The sequence below is a fragment of the Entelurus aequoreus genome, linkage group LG17 (genome assembly GCF_033978785.1).
Source record: "Entelurus aequoreus isolate RoL-2023_Sb linkage group LG17, RoL_Eaeq_v1.1, whole genome shotgun sequence".
Classification (NCBI taxonomy): domain Eukaryota; kingdom Metazoa; phylum Chordata; class Actinopteri; order Syngnathiformes; family Syngnathidae; genus Entelurus; species Entelurus aequoreus.
Window position 1 is genome coordinate 38673540 of NC_084747.1, and position 17719 is coordinate 38691258.

The 17719-nt window shown below is 39.2% G+C and overlaps 2 protein-coding genes across 3 annotated transcripts in view; both read left to right on the forward strand.

Moving 5' to 3' along the window:
- The window catches only part of il17a/f2 (interleukin 17a/f2), a 410073-nt gene that overhangs the window by 122124 nt on the left and 270230 nt on the right, over window positions 1-17719 (forward strand). The gene's annotated exons all lie outside the window — the stretch shown is intronic.
- Window positions 1-17719, forward strand: part of dpp7 (dipeptidyl-peptidase 7) — a 37301-nt gene that overhangs the window by 8614 nt on the left and 10968 nt on the right. For both annotated transcript variants that reach the window (XM_062025685.1, XM_062025686.1), the window contains exons 2-6: window positions 2293-2416; window positions 2499-2638; window positions 9273-9436; window positions 10232-10367; window positions 15297-15378. In XM_062025685.1, coding sequence (XP_061881669.1) covers window positions 2293-2416; window positions 2499-2638; window positions 9273-9436; window positions 10232-10367; window positions 15297-15378 — 646 coding nt within the window. The remainder of the gene's footprint in view (window positions 1-2292; window positions 2417-2498; window positions 2639-9272; window positions 9437-10231; window positions 10368-15296; window positions 15379-17719) is intronic.

A 17719-nucleotide genomic window follows, 5' to 3' on the forward strand; every position in this document is an offset into this window, starting at 1 on the left:
AAAAACAATTCATTTCAGTAGGCCTTTAAATACTACCACAATGTTAAACTAGAACCACTGAAAAAAAATGCTTTTTTTTGTCTCTTTTGTTATTCTATACTTAGGGATGATGTTCGAAACCGGTTCTCCCGATTGTTCGATAAGAAAAGAACCGATTCCATGGATTCAAATCCCTTTTTGAGAACCGGTTCCAGTTATCGAAGACACTATACCGTATTTTCGCGACCATAGGTTGCACCGTATTAAAAGGCGCTGTGTCAGTTACGGGTGCTATTTCTGTATTTAACACATTTATAAGGCGCAGCATATTTTTGGGCGCAGGCATGGTTAAACATACGCTAGCTTAAAACATACGCTACATGCATGGACGCTGTTTTAAAAAGGCAGCAGGTGCAAAGCTGAGTTCGGTTGTACTTTATTGAAGTATTTATCAATGTACTCACATTATTTTTTGATCAATCCTGATCCACAAATCCATCAAAGTCCTCATCTTCTGTGTCCAAAATGAACAGCTGGGCAAGTTCTCCATCAAACACGCCAGATTCCCTCCCGTCATTTTCAAAGTCAGTCTCGTTGACCATTAGCATAGCAAGCTAGCACAACAGTAAAAGCCGACTTCTCTTGCCCCGTTGTGCGTATCGATTCGCTACCATGCTGGTTCCCTTCTCCAGTGTGCTTCACCGGGATATCGAAAGTGAGCGGCACCTCGTCCATGTTGGTGATGTGTTTGTTGGCAATTTTTTTATTTACAACGCACATAGCAGCACTATATACTCACTGGGGGCGTGCCTTTAGCGTCCTTTCTCACCTGAAACATTCACCCTATAACGGCCGCATGCTGCCCTCAGTCACGTCCGCTTTTCCTCCATATAAACAGCGTGCCGGCCCAGTCACATAACATCTATGGCTTTTGGAACTCAGTGCACACAGAACAACGTATCTGGATTCGATAAGAGATTTGATAAGGAATCGGTTCAATAAGAGGTTCGATAATGGGCTCGAACTCGATAATTTCTTAACGCACATCATCCCTATCTATACTACGGTAGTGCGAAAACCAGTGTTTTACTGTTATATACTGCACTATGGTGTACTGCTGTTTTTTAATATTGTAACTTTTGTGAGTGGATTTTGTGAAAAGTGTGGAAAGTGAACAATGATGTTGGCGATGTCGGTGAATTGTGTGTGTTGATATTAAAGGTAATTATTATCCATTATCAATAGTGCTACTTCTATTGGTATTTTTATTTCTCTATTTGCAGTGCAATAATGTTTATTGCCATTTCTATGTTATTAATATTTACTTCACTAACTGCTTCTTTGCTATTATTTTTCATATCATACTTGTACTTATCATATTGGCTGATGTTGTTTCGTTGTTGTCTCTCTGTCTTATCCCCCTCTTGTCCCCGCAATTTCCCCCTCAAACTTCCTTTTCCTTCCTTCCTTTCTATCCCCTCCTGCTCTGGTCCAGCTGTGGCAAACATATAAATCCACTTAATAAAGTCAAATACAAATAAGTAAAGAAGTATCCTGCACTTCTCTTTTGTAAAGTGAATCTGTACAGCAGATATGGGCATCTACATCAACAATATGATTTGCCTGAATTGCTTTCTTTAAAAAGTAGTGAAAAAACTGGTAAAAAATCGTAAATCTAGATTTTTGTGAAAAAATATGAGGTTTTATTCTTAGGGCGTATCGTCCAGGCCTAAGTTAACAACTCTTTGAAATGATAAACTGCCTCTTATATTTTGATTACTACTCGCATACACTTGTGATTTGGTAGCACCTTTAGCTGTAACATTCACTGGTCATTCTGGTATGTGTATAAGTACTGTACTATTATGATCAGTGATGTAATTGCATGTGATGTGATGTCAGTCATGTTATGTGGCTGTATGTGTAGCTTAGTACATGTGTACAGCATGACGTGTATTTAACGTGACTACAAAAAGCTGTGGGACAAGGATGTTTAGTTGAGGGTTGCATCAGGCTTTATGACAGCATTGTGTTTATATGTATGAGTGCACATGCGTACGTTGTTTGAGTGTTAATAATGAAGTTGTGTCATTTAGGAAACTTCATATTGCTTCTAAATATTTTCTCTATTACAATTTTTTTTCATTTAGGGGCACCTGTGTTCCTAGTGAAAAAGCTAAGTTTACAGCTCTGATAGGTAGGGCCCTAGGCTTCACAACATCAGCAGGAGAATTAAGAGCAACAAAACTTGAAAGCGATTGTTGAACTTTGTTCAATCCATTGAAGATTGCTATGTGATTTTCATTTTAATAGACAGGAAAAAATGGATACCCGGTACAACTCAATTTCAAAGAGAAGTATTTCACGCAGAGTCTTGACCACTTCAACTTCAACGCCATGGGGAATGGGACATTTCTTCAACGATACCTAATCACTGGTAAATCTTGCGACAACTGACACTTTCGAATTTGAAACAAGAATGTGCTTTTTGTTTTCACTCTTTCTTTCTTTCATTGTAGATTCATACTGGAAGACTGGATATGGTCCCATTTTTTTCTACACTGGCAATGAAGGAGACGTCTGGGAATTTGCCCTCAATACAGGCTTTCTAATTGAATTGGCTGATCAACAGGAAGCCTTGGTCATATTTGCCGAACATGTAAGAAACGTGGTATAATATTAACACCAGGACTGAGAAATGAAGTCATATAATATAGCTGAGAGCAACACAAAGGTTCCTTCATCGGCAAAGTAACGTTTGAGCAAATACTGAACACCTGAGTCATCAGGAGCAATATGTTTACATCAACACAATAAATAGGTATTACATCTTTGCAGCCCTAAACAAGATTGGCTTAGGTGGTTCGAGTGGCCAACGTGAAGGTAGCTGGTGTGTTTCTCAGTCCCTTGTGCCCAGTGTTAGGCAAACTTTAGAGCTGTGAATCTTTGGGTACCACATGATTTGATTCTTGGGGTTAACAATTCGATTCAGAGTTTATTCTCGATTTAAAACGATTCTCGATTTAAAATCGATACTTTTTAATAACATTCGGTGCCAGTTCAATGATTAACGACATTCCTCCATAAAATAAACAGCTGTGATAACATTTCTATATAACTTAAAAGTAATACAAATCTACCCAAACATTTAACAAAGTCAAATACAAATATGGCAACAAGAGATGTATCCCACACTTCTCTTTTCTAAAGTATTTCTTTACAGCAGATGTGGGCATCTACATCAACAATATAATTTACCTGAGTGGCGGGACATGACAGATTTAAAAACAATTATATTGATTTTTTAAAAACATTTTTTAATCGATTAAGAATCATTACAATAACAACCGTGATTCTTTCGAAAATGTATTATTTTGGACACCCCTGGCAAATTACTTTTAAAAGGTTAATGATTATAATTTCTTGTTACTTCACCAAAAAAATAATCAAATTACTACCAAAATTACTTAAATAAATGTAATTAAATACAAGGTAAAATAATGAATGTGTTACTTTAAAGGGGAACTGTACTTTTTTGGAAATATGCCTATCACTCACAATCCTTATGTAGGACAAGAACACATGTTTTTCTTTTTTTATGCATTCTAAATACTAAATAACTGCGATCAAAAGTCAGCTTAAAATTGAGCCTTTGGTAGCTGCTCTATTCTGCCTTTAAAGGCCTAAAAAAGAACATCCAAACACCTCCATTATGTTTATGCTGTGAGTATATATACTAAACAAAAATATAAATGCAACACTTTTGTTTTTGCTCCCATTTTTCATGAGTTGAATTCAAAGATGTAAAACTTTTACTATATACACAAATGACCTATTCCTATCAAATATTGAGAGGAATAGGTCTTTTGTGTATATTATAAAAGTTGTAAATCTCATGAAAAATTGGAGCAAAAACAAAAGTGTTGCTTTTATATTTTTGTTCAGTATATGTAGTGTAGTAACAGGCACATTCATAATAACATTTAATATTTATGTATTTTTTCATTTTAGAAATACGCGGTGCATTAATAATAATAATAATAATAATAATAATGGATTAGATTTATATAGCGCTTTTCTAGACACTCAACGCGCTTCACAGAGAAGTGAGAACCCATAATTCATTCACACCTGGTGGTGGTAAGCTACTTCCATAGCCACAGCTGCCCTGGGGTAGACTGACGCTTTTTAATATAAAAAAAACATCACAATGTTCACTTTTTTTCCAACTACATCACTGATTAAAACTCACTGCAGACTTCATGAGAGCCAACAAACATAATAAAACATCACTTATCGCACAGTCTGCTGTCATTACGATGCCGACTGATAAAATCTTGTTATGTTATCGTAAAGATGAAGAATGACTCATAATCCTTGCAAAGAAAAGGGGGACAGAACCAATCGTCTTGTCGTGTCGTTTTTCGTCATTTTCGGGTCTAAATTGGCTGTCAAAGTGTACCAAGTTGTCGGATTACATCCTCATCCTTCTATTAGCTAGTTGAGAGGCATGATTTATGATCTACAATAAACTTCCACGAGCAGGCAACATAGACACACAAGCTGGTGATCCTGGCGCAGCTAGTTTGTGTGCGTTAGCGCTTATAATGACAATATCACTTGGTTAAAGGCCTACTGAAACCCACCACTACCGACCACGCAGTCTGATAGTTTATATATCAATGATGAAATCTGAACATTGCAACACATGCCAATACGGCGTTAACTTATAAAGTGCAATTTTAAATTTCCCGGGAAACTTCCGGCTGAAAACGTCTAGGTATGATGACGTTTGCGCGTGACGTCAAGGGTTGAAGCGGAAGTATTGGGACACATTGTATCCCAATACAAACAGCTCTGTTTTCATTGCAAAATTCCACAGTATTCTGGACATCTGTGTTGGTGAATCTTTTGCAATTTGTTCAATTAACAATGGAGCCTACAAAGAAGAAAGCTGTAGGTGGGATCGGTGTATTAGCGGCTGGCTACAGCAACACAACCAGGAGGACTTTGAGTTGGATAGCAGACGCGCTACCGTGAGTACGCTGCTTTCTTCCAAACATTTGATCGCTTGCCCGTCCATGCGTGGCGCTATGTGCATGTCATGTACGTAACTTTGGGGAAATATATGTTTCTTGCCGACTCTGATGGCGGCCGGGGTGTCGTCGAAAGCTACAACGCCCGCCGCCGCGCCGCTGTCCTCACCTTGACTTCCTCCGTGTACGGGCCGCTAACCGCATCGATGACCGGGTGAAGTCCTTCGTCGCGCCGTCGATCGCTGGAACGCAGGTAAGCACGGGTCGTGATGAGCAGATGAGAGCTGGCGTAGGTGGAGAGCTAATGTTTTTAGCATAGCTCTGTCGAGGTCCCGTAGCTAAGTTAGCTTCAATGGCGTCGTTAGCAACAGCATTGCTAGGCTTCGCCAGGCGGTACAGCATTAACCGTGTGGTTACAGGTCCAGAGTTTGGTAGTATTGTTGATCTTCTGTCTATCCTTCCAGTCAGGGGCTTATTTCGTCTGTTTCTATATGCAGTTAAGCACGATGCTATCACGTTAGCTCCGTAGCTAAAGTGCTTCGCCGATGTATTGTCGTGGAGATAAAAGTCACTGTGAATGTCCATTTCGCGTTCTCGACTCTCATTTTCAAGAGGATATAGTATCCGAGGTGGTTTGAAATACAAATCCGTGATCTACAATAAAAAAATGAGAGAGTGTGGAATCCAATGAGCCCTTGTACCTAAGTTACGGTCAGAGCGAAAAAAGATACGTCCTGCACTGCACTCTAATCCTTCACTCTCACGTTCCTCATCCACGAATCTTTCATCCTGGCTCAAATTAATGGGGTAATTGTCGCTTTCTCGGTCCGAATCGCTCTTGTTGCTGGTGTAAACAATGTGCAAATGTGATGAGCCCTTCAACCTGTGACGTCACGCTACTTCCGGTACAGGCAAGGCTTTTTTATCAGCGACCAAAACTTTATCGTCGATGTTCTCTACTAAATCCTTTCAGCAAAAATATGGCAATATCGCAAAATGATCAAGTATGACACATAGAATGGACCTGCTATCCCCGTTTAAATAAGAAAATTTCATTTCAGTAGGCCTTTAAATTTAACATGACAGGACTGTGATCGGAAAACACAGCATCACCAACAACGACATTGTCAACATTAAAACCATAAGACAGTACAAGGTCTATTTGATTGATTGATTGAAACTTTTATTAGTAGATTGCACAGTGAAGTACATATTCCGTACAATTGACCACTAAATGGTAACACCTGAATACGTTTTTCAACTTGGGGTCCATTCATATCTGATTCATGATACAGATATATAATATTATCATAATACAGTCATCACACAAGATAATCATCAGAGTATATACATTGAATTATTTACATTATTTACAATCCGGGGTGTGGGATATGGAGGGGGGGGGTTTAGGTTTGGTTAGTATCAACACTTCAGTCATCAACAATTGCATCATCAGAGAAATGGACATTGGAACAGTGTAGGACTGACTTGGTAGGATATGTACAGCAAGTAGTGACACAGAGAGAGAGATCAGAAAGCATAAGAAAAAGTGTCTACATTTGATTAATTACATTTGATTATTTACAATCCGAAGAGGTATGATGTGGAAGGGAGGGTGTTAGTTTAGGGTTGAAGTTGCCTGGAGGTGTTCTTTTAGTGCGGTTTTGAAGGAGGATAGAGATGCCCTTTCTTTTACACCTGTTGGGAGCGCATTCCATATTGATGTGGCATAGAAAGAGAACTAGTTAAGACCTTTGTTAGATCGGAATCTGGGTTTAACGTGGTTAGTGGAGCTCCCTCTGGTGTTGTGGTTATGGCGGTCATTTACGTTAAGGAAGTAGTTTGACATGTACTTCGGTATCAGGGAGGTGTAGCGGATTTTATAGACTAGGCTCAGTGCAAGTTGTTTTACTCTGTCCTCCACCCTGAGCCAGCCCACTTTGGAGAAGTGGGTAGGAGTGAGGTGTGATCTGGGGTGGAGGTCTGGAAGTAATCTGACTAGCTTGTTCTGGGATGTTTGGAGTCTAGATTTGAGGGTTTTGGAGGTGCTACGGTACCAGGAGGTGCATGCGTAATCGAAAAATGGTTGAAAGAGAGTTCCCGCTACAATCTTCATGGTGCTTTTGTTGACCAGAGAGGAGATTCTATAGAGATATCTCGTTCGTTGGTTGATCTTTTTGATTACCTTATTTGCCATTTTATCACAGGAAAGATTAGCCTCTAGAATGGAACCTAGGTAGGTGACCTCATCTTTCCTGGTGATAACAATGTCACCCACTTTTATAGTGAAGTCATTGACTTTCTTAAGGTTGATGTGGGACCCAAATAGGATGGATTCCGTTTTACCCAAGTGTATGGATAGTGTATTGTCAGCGAGCCAGGTGCAAATTCTACAGAGTTCATCACTAAGGATATTCTCCACCTGTGACTTGTCCTTGCCGTATACCAGCAGGGCCGAGTCATCCGCAAACAAAAACAATTCACAGTCGCATGCTGATGACATGTCGTTTATGTATATTAGGAACAGTAAAGGCCCTAATATATTGCCTTTGGGGACTCCACAGCTTACTGAGAGGGGGGGTGGCACGATGCCGTTCACCTCTACCACCTGTTTCCTCCCCTCCAAGTAAGATTGCATCCAGCTCGATGAGGTTTTATCAAATCCGATTGCTCTGAGCTTATCCAACAGTATAACGTGGTTAACGGTGTCAAAGGCCTTCTGAAGGTCCAGCATGACCATGCCGCAGTATTTGCCCGCGTCCACCTCATGTTTGATGTGGTCGGTCAGATAGAGAAAGCATGTGTCAGTGGAGTGGTTAGTTCTGAAGCCGGATTGGAATTTGTACATGAGTTTATTAGTGGCAAGGTAACTATCGACCTGTTCATAGACTATTTTTTCCATTACTTTCGAAATGGAACTGAGAATAGAAACAGGTCGGTAGTTGCCAGGTTCTAATTTGCTTCCTTTTTTAAAGAGGGGAGTTACTCTTGCTATTTTGAAATCTTTTGGTACTTGGCCTTGTGTAATTGAGAGGTTTATTATGTGTGTGATGATTGGGGCAATGGTGGTGGCAGAGTCCCTGAGGAATCTGGAGGGGATATTATCAAGTCCGGTGGCCTTATTTGGGTGGAGCGCGCTCAATTTATTAAGCACCTCATCAGCTGAAACCATTTCTAATTTGAAATTGTTGTTGGATACTCCTAGCTTTCTGTAGAAGGCTTTAATGTGTTCTACACCAAAGCTACCAGAGTGGTGGGACAGCTTGTTGACTAAAGTTGTGGTTATGCTAATGAGAAAGGTGTTAAGTCTGCTTACTACCTCCTTGATGTTGATGTTGGTGAGTCTGGTTTTTTAAGTTTCTGGCTGCAACCAGGAAGTTGGTTGTTGAGGATTTTCCAAAGCTCACGTGGCTTATTAGTGTTTTCCTCTATTTTGTCGGTAATGTAATTTTTTTTAAGGATTTAGTCAGGTTGGTTGTCTTATTTCTTAATTTATTGCATTGCTTTTTGACTGTTGAGAGGAGTGATTTGAGGTTATTATTGGGTTGTTTATCTACTTCGGAGTGTGTCCATGTACATGTGTTGGGCCAGTAACATGCTGAGCCAAATTAAAAAAAGTTAATCTGAGGCTGAGTTGACTTGAAACTGTTTAAATGTTGCACTTTTTATATGTAGAACAAAAGTTTTGTTATTTTATTTAATCCGAGCAACAACTTGAGGCAGTTTAATGTTGATTAACGTGGACCCCGACTTAAACAAGTTGAAAAACTTATTGGGCTGTTACCATTTAGTGGTCAATTGTACGGAATATGTACTGTACTGTGCAATCTACTTATAAAAGTCTCAATCAATCAATCAAAAAAGCACTTTATATGTAGAAAGGTTTTGTTAAGAAACCATTCTGAGCCTTATCTTATTTAGTTTTTATTTTATATATGTTGACCACATTAACCTTGGCAACTGTATGTACTGTATGTTATGCCATTGTTTACAAATTTGGTAAATAAATAACCAAAACATTTATATTTTGTTGTTTCCTTACTGTACCGAAAATAAACCGAACCGTGACCTCTAAACCGAGGTACGTACCGAACCGAAATTTTTGTGTACCGTTACACCCCTATTTTTTTTAACCTAATGCGGCCCCCCTAGTCAAAAAGTTTGGGGACCCCTGCATTAAACCTTTATTACTCTCAAACTCATTAAGTTCAAAATGACTCTCAAACTCATTAAGTTCAAATTTTCTCTATTTCACAGAGGTACTATGGCAAGTCTCTCCCTTTCGGCAATGATTCCTTCAACCTTGAAAAGATTGGTCTGTTGACAGTGGAACAGGCAATTGCTGATTACGCCATCATGATCAGTGTGTTGAAACATCAGCTGGGAGCCACAGATTGCCCTGTCATTGTGTTTGGTGGAAGGTAAGATACATGATACTTCATTGATATTAGGTAGAGTTGTGGTGTTCTGCTTGTCATGCCACCCAGGTGCTTCCCATCACGGCTCATTACCTGCCCCTGTCATTCATTTATGTCACGTCCTAGCGTTCAACCTATGTGTTCTTGTCTACCTGTTACTGAACCTTTTCTGACCTTTGACCTAGCCTATTGCCTCACGCTTTGATACCTCTGCCTTTGTTTGGGCTGCCTTCGCGCGTATTTAACTTTTCTTGGAATAAACCTACCTGGGCCAACTCTGCCTTTGAGTCCTCCTTCCACCAACGACCCTTAACACTGCTGAAATTAAACTTTAATAACAAATGGTCTTTCTGCTCCTGTCTGCATCGCAGACATTTCCAAGAAGATTCAGTTATGTTTGTAAACATTTTGCTTCTCACCCCATTCTTGAAAAGTCTAATAGCACTGAAATGTATTTCGCAAGCGACGTGACAACTTGAACAATTTTCACAATACATAATCTTGCAAGCACAACAGTACACCAGCAAATACGTAGACATGTAGATTTTATTTTTAGTAGATGAACCTTCATAAGATGAGTCTCATCTAAAGCTGAATAAATATTGATAAACACAACATGCCCTTCAAAAATATACTATGTCAATAAAATCATCAATCATTGTCAGTAATTGTAATTAAAACTACTGTAAAATTCCACTCAAAATTATTGAACCTTCATTGCAAATTCCATGTGTTGCAAAGTTGATCGACTCTCCAAAGTCAAAACCAACATCCATCTGTTACATTCTATCCCACCAGTTATGGCGGAATGCTGTCCGTCTATATGAGAATAAAGTACCCAAACATTGTGGCGGGAGCTCTCGCTGCCAGTGCTCCCATACTGTCAGTTGCTGGGCTGAGTGATCCTGGGCAGTTCTTTCGAGATGTCACAAATGTAAGTTGGATGAATGTACACTGTTTTTTTGTTCTGATAATGTGCACGATTATGCATGTATTGATTTTTTTGTCATTATGTTTCATTAATGGGTTAGCTGGAGTCCTACTTTTGGGAAGTGACGGATACACTGTACACTCTGGACTGGTTCCCAGCCAATCACAGGGCAGCTGTCACATGGTTTGCACTCAAAGAGGATGTGGTTTATTTGGTGATCATCTGAACCAGGTCTGCAACCCGCGGCCCAGGAGCCACATGTGGCTCTTCTGCCTTGTTGTTGTGGCTCCCTCAGATTTTTTTTTTAACCCTGGAGTGAGTAAAGTTAGCATTCTTAAAAAGAGTTCTATAATTACAGATTGTCTGTTAGGCCATGAATGTGCACTGTCTAATTCCTGAGGCGCAAGGAAGGCAAGTAAAAGAGACTGAAACCCTGTGTGGTCTTCAGTTTCTCGAGTGTGTAACCCTTTGGGTAAGCTAACCATGAATATTTGCCAAAAAAGAAAATGAAAAATATGTTAATTTCACATGAACGGATTTGCTTTTCCTGTAAAATAAAAAGTAAAAAATATGAAAACTTTTATAATTTATAAGCTGTGTCGCGTTTTGCGGCTGGCTCTTAACCTTGTTGGAGGTACCGAACCCCACCAGTTTCATATGCGCATTCACCGAACCCTTCTTTAGTGAAAAATTTTTTTTTTTTTTTTTTTCAAATTCAAGAAAAAGTCATATGTTTTTTTACTGGTGCACAAAATGAACCGTGCATGAACATCACCTTGTTCAAATAACAAAACCAACACAGTGCATGAACTCACAACAAATTACACACCTTACACACATTACCATGAATTGATTAACGTGGACCCCTACTTAAACAAGTTGAAAAACTTATTCGGGTGTTACCATTTAGTGGTAAATTGTATGTAATATGTACTGTACTGTGTAAACTGTACAGTTTCATATAATGTATTTTCTTCCTTTGCAATCTACTAGTAAAAGTTTCAATCAATCAATCAAAAAACATGCAAATCAGATGGAAAATTAGAGGGAACATTGTTTGGGGGTATCCATAATACGCCGATAGGGAGAAGTTTTTATTTACACGATAAGTCGGATGTGTCTTTACCTTCGTGGCGGAGGCTACACCGAACCCCTGAGGCCGACTCACCGAACCCCTAGGGTTCGATCGAACCCAGGTTAAGAACCACTGCTCTACACTATTTTTCTTTAGTGGGCAATGCGGAAAAATGTCTCTTTTAATAGTAAAGGTTACAGGCCCCTGATCTAAACCATGCTGCGTCCACGGCCGTAAGTAGTATTTGACAAATACCAAGGTCAAAAATTGGTTGTCTAAGAGGAACTTTGAAAGATTGAAACCTTGCACCATATAAATTATATTACCTTGAGCAACATAATGCGGCAGCTGAGGAAACTTAAGGTGCCGACCGAGATGCTGGTGCTGTTTTACTCAGCCATCATAGAGTCCATCCTGACCTCCTCCATCACAGTGGTTCCCCGGCGCCACAGTCCAGAATAAGCATAGACTGCAGCGCATTGTACATGCTGCTGAGAAGGTAATTGGCTGCAAGCTCCCATCCCTCCAGGACTTGTTCTCCTCCAGGACCAGGAGGCGTGTGGGTCGGATCACAGCTGACTCTTCTCACCCTGGACACACACTATTCTCCCCTCAATCCTCAGGCAGGAGACTACGCTCCATCCAGACCCACACCTCCCGCCACCTGAACAGTTTTTTTCCCCTCGGCCATCAGGCACATGAACAATAACTCCTAACAGTAGCTCCTTGAATTCCTTGAATTCCTTCTAAGTCTATAACAAGATCTGATAGCTCAGTTACAGCTCTTTTTATTACCAAATACGTGTTATATGTGTTTTATGTTGCACGATTGCACCAAAAAAAATTCCTAGTTTGTGAACCAGTTCTCAAACAATGGCAATAAAACTATTCTGATTCTGATTCTGATTCTGATAATGAATTTCCAGAATAACAAAAGCTGTAATTGAGCTATAACTATCTCTCACTCATCTAACATCATTGATAATCAGAATGATTTTGTAACAGTCCACTTTTGTATTAATATCCTGAAGTTTAGCATATTAAGCAATTTTAACATCATTAAAACATAAATTTAAAGGCCTACTGAAACCCGCTACTACCGACTGATAGTATAAACTGATAGTTTATATATAAATGATGAAATCTTAACATTGCAACTCATGCCAATACGGCCGGGTTAACTTATAAAGTGCAATTTTAAATTTCCCACGAAACTTCCGGTTGAAAACGTCTGTATGATGACGTATGCGCGTGACGTCAATCATGGAAACGGAAGTATTCGGACACATTGTATCCAATACAAAAAGCTCGGTTTTCATCGCAAAATTCCACAGTATTCTGGACATCTGTGTTGGTGAATCTTTTGCAATTTGTTTAATGAACAATGAAGACTGCAAAGAAGAAAGCTGTAGGTGGGATCGGTGTATTAGCGGCTGGCTGCAGCAACACAACCAGGAGGACTTTGACTTGGATAGCAGACGCGCTATCCGACGCTAGCCGCCGACCGCATTGATGATCGGGTGAAGTCCTTCGTCGCTCCGTCGATCGCTGGAACGCAGGTGAGCACCGGTGTTAAAGAGCAGATGAGGTCTGGCTGGCGTAGGTGGATAGCTAATGTTTTTAGCATAGCTCTGTGAGGTCCCGTTGCTAAGTTAGCTTCAATGGCGTCATTAGCAACAGCATTGTTAAGCTTCGCCAGGCTGGAAAGCATTAACCGTGTAGTTACAGGTCCATGGTTTAATAGTATTGTTGATTTTCTGTCTATCCTTCCAGTCAGGGGTTTATTTCTTTTGTTTCTCTCTGCAGTTAAGCCCGATGCTATCACGTTAGCTCCGTAGCTAAAGTGCTTCGCCGATGTATTGTTGTGGAGATAAAAGTCACTGTGAATGTCCATTTCGCGTTCTCGACTCTCATTTTAAAGAGGATATAGTATCCGAGGTGGTTTAAAATACAAATCCGTGATCCACAATAGAAAAAGGAGAGAGTGTGGAATCCAATGAGCCAGCTTGTACCTAAGCTACGGTCAGAGCGAAGAAAGATGCGTCCTGCACTGCACTCTAGTCCTTCAGTCTCACGTTCCTCATCCACGAATCTTTCATCCTGGCTCAAATTAATGGGGTAATTGTCGCTTTCTCGGTCCGAATCGCTCCTCGCTGTTGGTGTAAACAGTGGGGAAATGTGAGGAACCTTTCAACCTGTGACGTCACGCTACTTCCGGTACAGGCAAGGCTTTTTTTATCAGCGACCAAAAGTTGCGAACTTTATCGTCGATGTTCTCTACTAAATCCTTTCAGCAAAAATATGGCAATACCGCGAAATGATCAAGTATGACACATAGAATGGATCTGCTATCCCCGTTTAAATAAAAAAAATTCATTTCAGTAGGCCTTTAAAAAACATACAACATTTTCAACCACGACCAGGGCTCAAACGCAAGATCTTATGATTTTCAAGTACTAATGACGGAGCCACCGGAAGTCCATCCATCCATTTTCTACCCATGTCCTTTTCAAGGTCGCGTGAGGTGCTGGAGCCTATCTCAGCTGCATTTGGGCGGTAGGTGGGGTACACCCTGGACAAGTCGCCACCTCATGATGGAGGAAATTTTGCTTTCACATCAATTTAATTTAGGTGAAAGCAACATTAGTTGCATTAGCATAATTTAATGTTAACATGTTGACAGCAATGTTGAAAGTAAAAGTGGACTTATTTGCGTTAAGTTGTTAAAGTTGTAGCGGGCTGTCCACAACCAAAGATCGTGTATTGAGAGAGAATGATCTGCCGATGGTGATGTACAGCACACACAATGTCCTACAAAAAGTACATTTACAGTCAGTCATATCATCTTTTTGTCACCTAAAAAAATACAGAGGACATGACCTTGGTGTCTTCAATGGTAATTACGGCCATGGCTGCATCCAAACAAGCTGAATAGGACTTAAACCTCTTATAGTAACCTCTTGTGCTGTCAATGCACTTCCGCCCAAGTGTGAACACAGCATGAATCAAAGACTCTAATAACTGTTATACATCTTTAATGCTAAATGTATTATTGCTGACGATTGGATTTTCAAATTTTTGCAGTTTTATTTTTAATTCTTTTTTTAAACTACTGTAAATCTAGAGCAGTTTTAAAAAGTCTCTACTCAATGATGAATGGGACATTACGGTTTATTCAGAATAGCTGTGTCGTAGCAGCTTAGAGTTGGTAAGGCTTTTTTGAAAAAAGAGAGTAAGTCTTAATGATGAAGTTCTGCAGAAAAAATACATTTTATCAGTCTACCCCAGGGCAGCTGTGGCTACGAAAGTAGCTTACCACCACCAGGTGTGAATGGATGATGGGTTTTTAACATGTAAAGCGACTTTGGGTACTTAGAAAAGCACTATATAAATCCCAGGTATTATTATTATTATTATTATTATTATTATCTGGGGCTGTATGTGATTAATCACAGAAGATTATCCCATTAATCATGTATAAATGCAGATTAATAATGCAATTTATTTTGACCGCACATGCTCATTTACGTAACCTGAAAGGAGGCGCAGGCCGCTATATGCTCAGTGATCCGATTTTTTTGCGAGTTATTTTTAATGATCCAAATAAATAGTTTACTGTGACTAATCGCAAATCGAAAGTGTGATTTATATGACTTGAGAAAATTAATTGTTTGACATGTTATGGGACATTCTGCTGGTGAAGTGCGTAGGCCTTTGCTTACAACTTGAGGGGAATTTTATTAACAAACATAGATTTGTAGGTGTGTACAAGCTGCATGTGTACACTGTAAAAAAGGGAATTCAATAACGTGTCGTATTTATTTGTTAAATACTTGTTTTTGTTTTCTTTTAAACAGGATTTTGAGAGCATCGCCCCAGAATGCAGAGATGCTGTTGAAGAAGCTTTTCATCAGCTTAAAACATTAGGTGAACTGCAAGGTAAATGCTTGATTTGTTTCCTGGCTTTGAATTGAATAAACATGCAGTTTTGAAAGTGGGAAGTGGGCCTCCTCTTGAAAGCTCCATAAGGCACTTCTGCCACTCCATAAAAAAAATAACAAAAAGCAAACTTGAGTTGTGTGAAAGTCAAAATGCATTGATTATTACTTCATAAAGTGAGCAAATAAGTTAAAGAGTCTAAGGTAATCAGAGAACTGGTCACACATACTACTCCAGACATGGGCATATACAGCCAATGTTTCCAAATTCTTTTTTTAAACCTTTAACATCAAAGCTGTAGACGGCAATAGGATTTGCATTTCTATTTTTCAAATACTGCAATAAATTGATTCCAATGGCTTCTGAAGCTCGAGAATATGCATTTTCCAGCGATATATGGGCCATTACGGTAATCGTAGGGACTGCGTCACAGCTCCAGTAAGATGAGGCTTCGATAGAAAGTTGAGTGGGTGCAGGTTTGTTTACTGAAGCGCAAGCAAAGTAAGATGGGGAGAGACAGCAAAACAAGCTTTATTTATTTTGTGTGTTTATTTGACAGAGATTTTGCTCAATATATATATTGCACAGGCCAGAAATAACTACAAGGTAATGTTCATCAAAGGCGAAGTGACAGCATGTTAATAATACATTTAGTGATTCTGGGTGATATTATTGGACCATTTGTTTTTTTAATTATTTGTTCTGATGTTTTGCCATGTTTAATGCCATTGCTTGATAGCAACATATGTTGAGGAAGTCTTCTGGGAAGGAAACAAGGAAGGACATTCACATTCCTAAAGGGGAACTGCACCTTTTTTTTGGAATTTTTGGAATATCGTTTAAAATCATTATGAAAGACATGACAAATGTATTTTTTTTGCATTGTAACTCATAAATAAACGTAAATAAAAGTCTACTTACAACTGAGCCAATAGAAGGTCCTTTATTCGACCCATAAAACCCAATAAATAACTATCCACAAACTGCCAACAATACTCCATCAATACTCCATTTACATTTTGTGACTGAAATATTAACAAAGTGCTTGTTCTTATAAGCGCTAACACAGACAAGCTATTTATAGCGGTGTCTCGATCACAAGTTTTTGTGCCTATATTGACATCATCCAATGGTAAAGCTGCTTCCTTGCTAGTTGAAGTTTATTGTAAATAAAATCATGCCTCTCACCTGGATAGTAGAAGGATGAGGACAGAGTCCAACAAATTGCTACATTTTGAGATCGACACGAAAAGACGCTTGTTTTCATTTCCCTTTTCTTCGCAAGGATTATGAGTCATTTTTCAACTAAATGGGACTATAACAAGATTCTGTGAATTTTTATCCTAATGACAGCAGATATTGTACAGTAAGAAATATTTTTATTATATTTGTTGGCTCTTATAAAGATGATGTTGAAAAAAAAGTGAACGTTGTGATGCGTTTTTGAAATTAATGCGCTGCATATGCTTAACAATGAGCAAAATACGTAAATATTAAATGTTATTATAAATGTGCCCGTTACGACATTACATATATACTTACAGTGTGTATATGAAACCTTAATGGAGGTGTTTGGATGTTTTTAAGGGTTTTCTTTGGCAGAATAAAGATACTCCCATAGGCTTCATTTTAAGCAGGCTTCATTGCATTTGTTTATTTTTTAGAATGCATTAAAATAACATGTGTTTTTCTCTTATATAAGGATTGTGAATGATAGGCCAACAGCTTTTTAAAAGTGCAGTTCCCCTTTAATGTTTTGTAGTTAATAGGTCATACCGAATCCTTTATCCATTTTCTACCGCTTGTCCCTTTTGGGGTCACGGGGGGTGCTGGAGCCTATCCCAGCTGCATTCGGGTGGAAGGCGGGGTACACCCTGGACAAGTCGCCACCTCATCACAGGGCCAACACAGATAGACAGACAACATTCACACTCACATTCACACACTAGGGCCAAGTTAGTGTTGCCAATCAACCTATCCCCAGGTGCATGTCTTTAAGTGTCTAATTAAGTAAAAACTGGATAATTAAATTCAGTTTTCTTAAGGTGGTCAGTCATTGTAAAACTTTTAGCATGTAAAATAACTTTCAGATATTTAAAGTACTGAAAAGGGGGCATACTGATTTAAATTTTTTACAGGTAAAATAGGTTGTATTCCATCCCATGACTTTTGAATGGAAGTAAACGATGTGCAGCAAACAGAGTGCAAACTATCCGAGTATGCAAGGGGCCTAGATCTTACCGCTAAAAGAAACTTTAATCCTTTTCGCGTTTTAAACGGTTTCAACAGCCTCAAACAATGCAAGCATAGGGCATTTTTCTTCGGGAAAGGCAAACTGCTG